Source organism: Gossypium hirsutum, chromosome A13 (assembly GCF_007990345.1).
Source record: "Gossypium hirsutum isolate 1008001.06 chromosome A13, Gossypium_hirsutum_v2.1, whole genome shotgun sequence".
Classification (NCBI taxonomy): domain Eukaryota; kingdom Viridiplantae; phylum Streptophyta; class Magnoliopsida; order Malvales; family Malvaceae; genus Gossypium; species Gossypium hirsutum.
In genome coordinates this window covers 47,485-58,339 of record NC_053436.1, presented here as the reverse complement: position 1 = coordinate 58,339, position 10,855 = coordinate 47,485, and the positions used below count along the sequence as shown (strand labels likewise).

The following is a 10,855-nucleotide window of genomic DNA, read 5'->3' as shown; positions in this document are numbered from 1 at the left end:
AGATTAAAATTTTGGTGTGTCAAACAAATAATACTGTTTGAAAAGTTCAGAATTGGAACAGACTGCTGCTTTAAAGTATCTGTATGGATGGTTACGTCATCACCCAAAGTATGGTACTCTTGCGCCACTGGACTTGCTAATTCTTTGTATTATGCTGCTGTAAGTACACTAGGGTATAATTCGTTGTTTTTTTGGTTGGTTTTTGTCTTTTGGAACAATGCCTTGATATTGCAATCTTGGTTTGAGTGTAAGCCGCTTCCTCTAATGTTACTGTGGGATAGTTTGCTTATGTTGTGAATGCTGTGATTGCAAGAGTGTCTTTTTGCATATGATTTCCATGACTGCAATGATTATATTTTGGACTTAAGAGTTTTACATATGGTGACAGGATATAATTTTCCTTAAGATTACTAGAAGCTTATCCCTAACATTAAATTTTGGAAATGTTATTGTTATATTCTAGTGTTATTCGAAGTGTTTTCCGAAATGTTATCCGAAGAAGATGAAGTATGCCTTGAAGGCTGTGTCTAAGAATAGAAATTATGTCTCGTAGATTAAGTGTTTGAGAAGTAGAAGTATGCATTAAAAGCTAATTTCCTGGAAATATGTGCTTGAACATTGCACAATATTTTTCCCTGAAAAACTTGTAATTACTTATATAATTGTACCTTCATTGAGGTATGCCTGAAAAGGTTGAAAGGTACTCGCCAATGGAGAATGCTCATGATATTTATCCCTCCAAAGCTTGAGGAATGTCAGTAATTATTTATAATATGCATAAGTTATACAATGCTTATCCTTTAGCTTTGTATGCATGGAAGTGAGCTTGTCATATGTGGCGAGTACCTTTCAACCTAACTGTGCGGTTAGTGATTTATATTTATATGTCAGTTTGTATGGCATTGTTGTGTGTTTTCTAATAGAATCGAAAGTAAGAGACACTGGGCTCAATTAACATCAATTTTAACTAGAAGAACATGGTCATATTTAGAGTGAAAAGTCTTGCATTTTATCAAGTGCTAAGGTGGTGCATATTAGTCCGTCCATGGATCAATGCATATTTGGTTTTCTTTTCACACTGCTAGGTGCTTTCACTCATCAGTAAGGATTGGGGTAGATTTTCTTTAAAATAGTTGAGTGGAGCTCATCAATGAACTTAGTTGGAATTGTTTGTGTGCTGGTACTTACATGATTTGGAAATGGATTTTGATTGAAATATTCAGGTAATATCTAAATGCATGGCATGGCTAGAATTAGGGATGCAATTTAACTGAAAAGGTTGTTGTATATTACAAAGTAGTTTCGAGTGGTTATTGTGTTGCATTAGAAGATGTTAACTAGGTGTTGTTTTCTTTCTTATGAAGAATACAGTATATTTGCCTTTTTTGATCTTACAATGAGAGTTTTCTTTTTAAGTTTCATATTTGAATTGTATTATTGGTTTATTTTTAAAAAAATCCAAATTACTCATCTTTTGCTTTGGTATTGTTAATTATGTAGAAAACGAAGGTTTCTCTTTTGAGGACGTCGGCCATTCATATCAAATCCAAGGTATCTCTCTACAATCTACTGGTTTTCTTTGTTATTAGTCTGTCGCTACATTTTGAAGCCAGCAGATAGTTGGGTTTCTATTTGCTAATGTTGGATAGTAATTCTCCTTAAAAACTACCTATCTTCATCTGTTTTCTGCAATTTAAATTAAGGGTCCCCTTCATAATGTTGATAGTTGATTGGACAGAGAGATTATAACTTGATCACCAATCTATTGTAAGATTTTTGTATTTAGTTGCAGGCAATTGTTCATTACCTCTCATTTTTCCACTGGTTTGGTTTCCTCCATTGCACTAGTTTGGTTTCTTTTCCGCTGATTTGATTTGTTTTTCTCTAGCAAGCCTTATTAAGATTGTGTATAATTCTTTTGCCTTCAATGTTTTGTCTCTTTTCTTTTGCCTTGAATGTTTAAATGAGAAGCGGAAGCAGGAGCTATCATCTCTCTAAATCTCTAATGAAACTGCATTATCTAACTTAAGCCTTACAAAAAAGGGTCATCAGAAATGGAGAATTTTAGGGCAATTTTGGTAATAGTGGAATGAATGAGGTGAGTGTATAAGAAGATAGATAAAGATTAACAGTGTGTGGTGTGGGTTATAGAGTTGAGATGGCTTAAACTTCCTTCCTTGGCTTCTAAAAGTTGAAAGCTTGTAAGTGGGAAATATTCCCACTTAAATATGTTACAGGATATTTTTTATTTATTACAGGATATTTAAAAGATTTTATCTCCTAACTATTTTTAAACATGTTACTCTTACATTGTTTTACAGTGTAATTATAGGGATATAATCCACAATTGAAGGAAATATATCAATAAAGATAATATTTTCTAATTTTTATGTACAACATTGATTTCCCTAAAAGTTTAATTATTAATCATTTAGTTTTTCGTTTTCCAGTTTTCATTTATTTCCCTATGTTATGGCTAAAAAGAAGATCCTAACTCAGCTCAGTTGTTCATTATGTCTGAGTAACGATAATTGAAATAGCTGACATCAATAATTTTCAGAACTAGAACAAGATCTTTCTGTTTCCGTCATTTTGCTATCATATTTGACTGGAATCACAAGCATGTGAGAATGAATGAAGGTATTTTTTATAAAATAGTAATTTAATTCAGAACTTAGAATTGTTTATAAAAAGTTGAAATTTTCCTGTAAATTTTGGTTTGTATGCAGCAATGAATACTTCAGAGATTGGAGTTCAAAAGCCTGATTCTGCTAGTGCAAAACTGTGTCATTTTATCAATTATTTTTTGGTGGTTTGTTAATTTATAAAAAAAAAAGATTTAAAGAAGGGATTAATTGTTACCCAAAAAGAAGAAGTGATTAATTAATTAAGATGTAACTGTGAGAAGGAACTAACAAATTGAGTCCACTTTCCTTTTTAAGCCATTGGTTAATGACTTCGGTATTTATCGTATTAGTTTGCATGAATTTAATTCCTACCTTCTCCGTTTCTTTTAACATATCAGGAAGTGGAATTGGCAGTGAAAAAAGAAGTAGGAAGTTGCAATGATGGCTTTCGGCTTACTGTTTTCCTCAAATCTGACATCTACATCTACCCCTAGTTGTTAAGTATCTCTTCAATCTATATCTAACCCCATTTATTTGCCGTTTCTCTCTCTCTCTCTTGATCTCCCTCTTTTGTTTTCTTTTTCTTCCTCTTTTCTTCTGCTTTTATAACAAATCTTCAAATATTAATGAATTTGGCTTACTGTTTTCCTCTTTTGTATATATTAATGAATTCGGGTCTTCCTGGCATTCTAGGTGATAGTTTATTCTTAATGGAACTTTGGATATGTGGTAAATATTTTTGTTTTGGGGAGTAAAATTTGGTACAAAAATTGCATTTTAGTCCAACATCATCTGTGTATTCAATTGAATGTGTTTTCCGTCTTTTAAGGATATTGCTTATTGATTCCTCAATGAAGATATCTTTCAATCGCTGCATTAGAGATGGAGATTTGATTATTGTACATGAGAGGCATCATATTATGAAAGCTGTTAAAGTGTGCGAGAATTCGGTTCTTCAAAATCGTTTACATGAGATTTAATATAAATAATTGTTTTAATTTGATTTAGGGCAGTGCTGATGAATTGAATAGAGGATATTTTGATGATATATCTGAGCTAAAACAAAACGGTGGTAAGGTATTAACTGATTTGTTCTTTTTATATACATCTAGGCTATATCATTTGCAAATCTGTTCAAATTAGTTGAATTGCGACTGAATTCTGAGTAAAATTAATGGTACTTTCTGTAAACATTTTAATTGTTAGTGGGTTTTTTTTTTTTCCTGGCAGATTGCACTGGCAAATAAGATTCTAATTCCCGGAATTGCAGCAAGGAAGTTTCCTGCCGTGGATGTTATATATTCTGATGGTAGAAAATCAAAGCTGCTGATTGTTTTTGATGCAAGTGGCGTTGATGCTAGCAAGTTGGCTGTCCCTGAAGCATCTTTAGTCTGTCTATCATTTAGAGCAAACTCTCAGGTATGGTTTCCTTTTTCTATGTTTGTTTTGGATTAAATTTATGTATTTCTTAATGATGTTATAAATCTTCCATTTTTATCATGATAAGAGAATGTTGAATAGATAGTGCATTGCTTTAAAATTGTGATAAAGAGGCATATCAGCGACTCCATGGCAATGGAGGGGTTAGCACTAAATTGCCATCATGAAAACAACAAAACATGAGAAACAAAAGATGTTGTTGGTTGCTAACTTTTCTTTTCTCTCGTTTCTGGTTATTGTTGTTGATGATGCATTTTAACTCCTTTTCCTTGTCAGGCTATGGTCGATTCTTGGAGCAAGCCTTTTTATGACGCCTTTAGTGAGTCCAAGAGCCTGCAGCTAAATGAGGTTCTATATTTTTGCTATTTAACTTTTCATTCCTTTTTGGCATGTGTGGTGAATCAACTATTCTCAGTTTTCTGTTGCTAGAAAGAAGTTATAGTTACATGCATCTGTAGTCAATAATAATAACAAACAAATAAAACAGCGAACAAGAATAGAAGATAACCATGCTGGTATGACTTATGAGTTATGACCGTCCTAGTTGAGCTTATAGCTCATCAGATCAGCCTATAATTAATAATGCAGTTGTCCTTTTATTTACTGTATTTGAATGGAAATTCTTGGCAGCTGATTTTATGTTTTATATAAGTTATTCGTTAAAATACTTGTGTTTGGAAATTTTTATGTGTTGCTAAATGATAATATATTTGTTGTTATCATGTATCTTTTATAGACTCTTGGCTCTTATGCTTGAATCCCATTAAACGACTGCTTCTTCGATTTATGAGGAAATCTAGTGATGGAGCGAAGGATGCTCTTCAGAGGTGTATTGTTTATTCATTTGGTGATCATTATTACTTCCGAAAGGAACTTAAGATACTGAACCTTATAACTGGCTAATCAAAACTTTCTTATATCCGAATCAATAACATAACTAATATTCATACAGTTCTGTTTTGTTAGTCTGAGAAGATGCTTTTTCACTTGTTTGAAGGTATATTTTCCTGCTTGACAAATTTGGTATGATAAGATGGCAGGGCTTTGGTTTGGCAAAGTAAGAAGAGTTGTCATCGCTATTTTATTGCACGAAAGTTCTTGCGGAGGAAATATAGGTATCCTGGCATTTTTTAGGTACCCTATTATCTTAATGGGTTAATCTCCATTTTTGCATTCATGGGATACTACTGTCAAATGGAAATAATGATGTGCTTTGTTGGAAACATGGTCCCGTTTGCTGTTTTCTTTTAGATTTCTGCAATCGAGCAAAGCCTTAGGTTTTCCATTTTGGGAGAGCGAGTGAAAAGTAAAGAAGTATCCTTATGCTAGTGTCAGTTTTATTTCAACTTCACTTTCTTATAGTCTAGTTTTGTGTCGGACTTAAGTTATATGCCTATCAATATCCCATTGATATTCCTTGCAGATACTTTTGGCTTGCCTGGTGTAGCTTAGTTTTTACACTAAAAGCCTGTTGGCTCAACAAGATGAACAAGTTCACAGTTTTGAGAGACCTCAATTTTGTTGCAGAAAACCTTGGTGTTGAGTTTTTCAAAGGTACTGTTGTGGTATAATAATCTTCCCATTACTGATGATGTGTAGAGTTGAATGAATTTTGTTTTATTTTCTTCAACAATTAGAATAAATTGTATTTATCTCTTGTAATATACACAGATATATGGACCTTTGAAACGGTGCTCCGCATGTATGAAATCCGTGAATGGAAAATGGATCACTCGAAGGTCAATGATGGGGTTTTTACTTTCTTTTTCTTTTGTTTTTTTATTTTATTTTATATTCTCTTCCTCCCTTTCTTTAATACGCAGATTCTATCTGGGTCTCATTCCATTTTTTTTCCTGATCTTTTTTTTTTTTAGCTTTTGTGTAACCACGTGCCAAAACAACACACTTGCTACAGCAGGATATTGAAATCCCACCCTTCATCGGATTGTAATTTCAGGTATGATTTTCACTTCGACTAACTTTTTCTTTTCACGTCTTTTTTAGTTTCAGACCTCTGCTTATCTTCTCTTATTTCTGTGGGTATTGTGGTTTTCATCTTTAGAATAAGTTTTAGTCTCTGTTTTAGTTTTCAGATTTATGCTTCCTTTTTAGTTTTTTCATTGTGTTTTTGTTATTCGTTTTGGTGTTCAACCTTATGAAACACTGCTTATATTCGTCTTTTTAAATCTTGTGATGTCCTCATTTTTTTTGATAGTTTATCTCTTGGTATGTGTTCTATTTTTTTTCGATTGTTTGTTTCCCTCTGTATTTAAGGACATTTTCTTACAAATCTTTCAGTCCTATTTATGAGATTTTATAGCGAAGATATGTTTCTATCAACTATACAAGTATCTACCCTAAAACCCTAACTGATTAGCAGAAAATAAATGGAAACATTTTCTTGTTTCTTTCCCTTTTATTCTCTTGATTTTCCCTTTTTCAACAAGTAAAAACTTTATATTTAAGAAAAAACTAATAAAATCATACTGAGTTTTTTAATATTTTCAGAGAATTTGACGTTAGATATTCTCGCGACGACGTTTTAGCAGATTTTTCTAGTGTTTTGTTCTAGTTTATATTCATTCTTATTCTGTCTCGGGGATATCCCATTCGGGGATAAACTATTCGAAGGATATCTGCATTATATGCCGTTACGGTTCAGTATTTTTGGTGCCCGGTTCTGCTGTTTTAGTAACCGGTTCAGATATTTTACGTGTTTGAACCGGGATACCTGTCGTAGTTATTATTGGCAGGGATATTCTATTCCAGGGACATCCCGGCTGGGGGATATCCCATACGTGGGTTATCCCGGTTTCGGGGTTTAAGGGTTTGAGGCTTGGGGCTTCGGTTTGAGGCTTAGGGTTTGCGGTTGGGCTGGTGTTTTTGGGCTTTCGTTTTAGTGTTTGTGGCTGTGGACCGCTTAAGTTTTGGTTACTGGGTTGTGGAGGTTAGGTTATACCCAATGTACTGGACTGATTTTGGGCCTTCATTTAGTTAGTCAGATGGGCCCTTTTATTATTATTTTGTTCTCTTACTTTGGGTTTTATCCAGTTTTGTGTATATACTATTTATTTAGTTATTTTAATATCCAGTCCGATATTTTTTCAAAAAATAAAATAAAATTCAAACCGTTTTCAAAATAAATAATATAAAAACTCTTTCTTCATTCATCTCTCTCACGTTCGGTTCTCCCTTGATTCTCTCCTCTTTTCCCCTTTTTTCTACTATTTTTCTTCTTTTTCACTCTTCCTCCTTTATTCTCCCGTCTACCAAAGCGCTGCCGCTTCCTTCCCATCATTCGAAATTCAAATCCTCAAATATATCTATCCAGTCCATTGCCCCCCATTTCTTCGAAGATTCTCTCTCACTCTCGGTCTCTTTTCAACGTTTTCCTGTTATTCTTTTTTAGCTTTTGGTATCCACAGGCCAAAAAAAGACACGCTAGAGTAGGAAGAGAGTTTTCGTGAAAAACCCTAAGTTTTCTCTGGCTTTTCTGGTTCTTGTGATTTTTGAAATTCGCTGCTTCAACGGAGACTCATTTCAGGTATCAATCTCTTTTTTAGTTTCAGCTCCATGCTTTTTTACTTGTATTTCAGTGGATTTTTCTTAGGGTTTTTGGTTTTCAGCTTTAGAAATACTGTTTTGTTCCGTCTTTCAGATCTATAGATGTCGGTCTTGTTCTTCATTTTTGTTTGTTTATCGTCTACTATATGTTGTTCTTTATTTTTGGATTGTTTGTTTCCCTCTGTTTAATATTATAGCTTTTGTGTTATTATCTATTTCTTTTAAATCTTTGCTTAGCAGAATACTAATTGCCTAAACAAAAAGCATCCGTATGTAAATTGTTTACTGCATCTGTGTTGGCTTGATTTTAGTTCTAGGAACCCGGTGGGAGTTGTGATGCATGTAGAGTTTATTTGGTAGTTTTTCTGGATGGTAATAACACGTCATTTTAATTCGTTGTGAGTTGTGACATTCTGTTTCTTAGTTTTCTCCAAAAGTCTGTACTTTAGTTTTAAAAAAATAATAGTAATCTAATTGGGATGCTTGTTGATATTGATAAGAATTGGAGAATTTCAACCGATTTGCTAATTGCAAAGGTTTTTGTCGATTTGGCCTTCATGATCATTTACGGTGGAGGTTGTCATGATTCGTGTATGCATATATGTTTTCTTTTCTTTTTCATACTGCTAGGTGCTTGAATTAGTCATAAGTATTGGGTATATTTTCTTTAAAATTGTTGGGATTGTCTGAGTTCTGTTGGGTATGATTTGCAAATGGATTTTGATTGGAAGTTTTAGGTAGACCATGGTATCTCTGTATATCAGCTGAATGGGAAGTTTTGTGTGATTATTGATATATCCATGTGGTGAAAATACTCTGATTTTGGTTAAAGATAGAATTATATTCATCTGTGTTACCTAGCCTTACATGAAGGGAAATTGAGTTGTAATCTTTTAAATGAATAGGTTCTAGTCTCAATCCTTAGATTAACATAATTTTAATTTGCTTATTGGTTGATGCTTTTTTACTTGTATGTCAGTGGGTATTTTTATGATTTTTTTTTCCTGCTTTATAAATCCTTTGTCTTTGCCTTTTCATCTCTGTTTTTAGTTTAATATGTATGCTTCTTTTTACTTCTATTTTCTGTGTGTTTTTGTCATGGTTTTTGGTTTCACCTTTAGAGAATCACTGTTTCATTCCTTATTGGAAACGATAGATGTTAGTGGTTAGATACCAAAATTGATAATTTAGTACCAAAATGTGAATAAAAATTGAAGTAACAAAAATGTTAAAGAAATATATAAAAAATTTAGAAGGCTAAAATGGTGAATAACGTCATTAAGAAAAAAACCTAAGGTTTTCAGTTTTTCTCAAACCCTACCATAATATTGTGTCCAAAATACTCGCAACATGGAGATCTCGAAGGGTGCATGCATGGAGATCTCGACAAGGTCTACGAGACCATTAAATACATCGAAAATATTCGCAACATCAAAATCGACCTCCTCCTTTGTTGCGGTGATTTTCAAGTTCTTTCTCTCACACTCTCACTTTCTCCCTTCAATTTGCTGTTTTTATATGAAAATTTGTCACTTTCCAAATACTCATTTTTTATATGAACTTAATTTTTTTTTTCCCTTTGCAACTTAGGCAGTCAGGAATGAAAGAGATATGGATAGCCTCAATGTGCCTCCAAAATATAGGGAGATGGAAGTCATTCTGGATATACTATTCAGGTGAGGAGGTTGCCCCAGTTTCCACCATTTTTATTGGTGGAAATCATGAAGCTTCCAATTATTTATGGGAATTGTAAGTCACCCCCTTTTCTTCATATGTTCTAGCTTGGGGATATTGATTTACAATTATTTATGGGAATTGTAAGTCACCCCCTTTTCAAAGCTGAAATGGTCAAGCAACTATCAAAATCCCAAGCTAGAACATATGAAGAAAAGTAACTCTTGTTGACCATTTCTGGTTGCTTGTTGGTTGAAACATATTTCCTAGATCCAGCAAGGAACTATTGGAAGCAAGCCTGCTGCTCAGCTGCTCGAAAAACTCAAACCATCATATTGGTTTTCAGCTCACTTGCACTGTAAATTCACTGCTCTTGTTGAACATGAAGAGGGTGGTCAAGTGACAAAATTTCTTGCACTCGATAAATGCCTTCCAGGGCTCAAGTTCTTGCAGGTATGTATCATAAGTTTTGACCATTTCATTTAGGTTCTTTCTTTTGGTCTTTGCTGGAAGCTAATAAATGAATTCTGTCTTTCTCTGATCTTTTAGATTGTTGATATTGAATCTGATCCAGGACCTTATGAGGTTCAATATGATGAAGAATGGCTGGCAATAACATGAAAATTCTGTCTTTCCTTTGACCTTCCGATGTGGAGACTTTGGGTGTATGTATATATGACATTTTTGTTTTGACCATGTTGTTTTGACCATGACACTCATCTCGCTCCTTTCTTTTTTGGGTGGGGTGGACTAATATTTTATTTGAAAATGTGCAATTTTCTATTTTTGCAAGTACTATTACTCTACAAGAACTAGTTGCTGACAACTGCTGTTCTAATATGTAGGAGAACACAGCTCGACATGCAAGATTGTCGTCAATGGGTTAAGAGCAGGATAGAAGACAGAGGAGCCAAACCTTGTGAATTTTCTCAAACAGCTCCACCTCACAACCCCTCTCATTCAGCTACAAACACTACTTTTTTCTGGTAAATAATATGGTGATATTTTGATGCTTTTCCTTCTTTGAGGTGCTAAAAGTATCTCCATTAATGGTTTTATCTTTTGGATTTAAGAAACTCACCATGTATGTTTGCATATTTATGCCACTTATCACTGTCATGATTAGGCATCTCGATATTACTGTCAGTCATTCCAAATCACTATCCATCATTTTTTATCTTTGTTTAGCTCAATTAATTGTTGGTTAGCAAATGCATTCTTATTTATTTATAATTGCAACTAGAATATTCATGACTTTTGCAATTTGTTTTTGGTCAATTTCCTTTTTAATTATTAAAATTTTCTCACCTTGTGTAGGTTCTCCCCATAATCCTCAGACTGTATCTTTCTTGGAATTGCTAGATCTTCCTTATGTTCTTGATAATGCATCAGACGCCAGGGATACTCCTGCTTCATTGCCTCGAAAAGGTAAAGAGTTTTCTATTTACCTTGCCCACTCAGTTTTGATGCATTGTCCCGTTATACAGTTCTTGGCGGCTTTTAGTTAATCTTCGTTGTGATGCAGTCAAACCTAGAGTATACATGATTCT

At 33.7% G+C, this 10,855-nt stretch overlaps 1 protein-coding gene across 9 annotated transcripts in view; it reads left to right on the top strand.

Moving 5' to 3' along the window:
* The window catches only part of LOC107887432 (uncharacterized), a 33,712-nt gene that overhangs the window by 1,122 nt on the left and 21,735 nt on the right, over nt 1-10,855 (top strand). For 2 of the 9 annotated variants that reach the window (XM_041084328.1, XM_041084327.1), the window contains exons 3-16: nt 51-159; nt 1,501-1,551; nt 3,636-3,704; nt 3,858-4,046; nt 4,344-4,415; nt 5,101-5,201; nt 5,491-5,621; nt 5,739-5,818; nt 5,942-6,024; nt 9,222-9,307; nt 9,652-9,758; nt 9,855-9,970; nt 10,151-10,291; nt 10,623-10,733. In XM_041084328.1, coding sequence (XP_040940262.1) covers nt 88-159; nt 1,501-1,551; nt 3,636-3,704; nt 3,858-4,046; nt 4,344-4,415; nt 5,101-5,201; nt 5,491-5,621; nt 5,739-5,818; nt 5,942-6,024; nt 9,222-9,307; nt 9,652-9,758; nt 9,855-9,926 — 1,113 coding nt within the window. In that variant the 5' untranslated portion in view covers nt 51-87 and the 3' untranslated portion in view covers nt 9,927-9,970; nt 10,151-10,291; nt 10,623-10,733. Of the gene's footprint in view, nt 1-50; nt 160-1,500; nt 1,552-3,635; nt 3,705-3,857; nt 4,047-4,343; nt 4,416-5,100; nt 5,202-5,490; nt 5,622-5,738; nt 5,819-5,941; nt 6,025-9,221; nt 9,381-9,651; nt 9,759-9,854; nt 10,046-10,150; nt 10,292-10,622; nt 10,734-10,855 lie in introns of all 9 variants that reach the window. The other 7 variants (XM_041084326.1, XM_041084325.1, XM_041084332.1 and 4 more) reach the window with 6 other exon arrangements.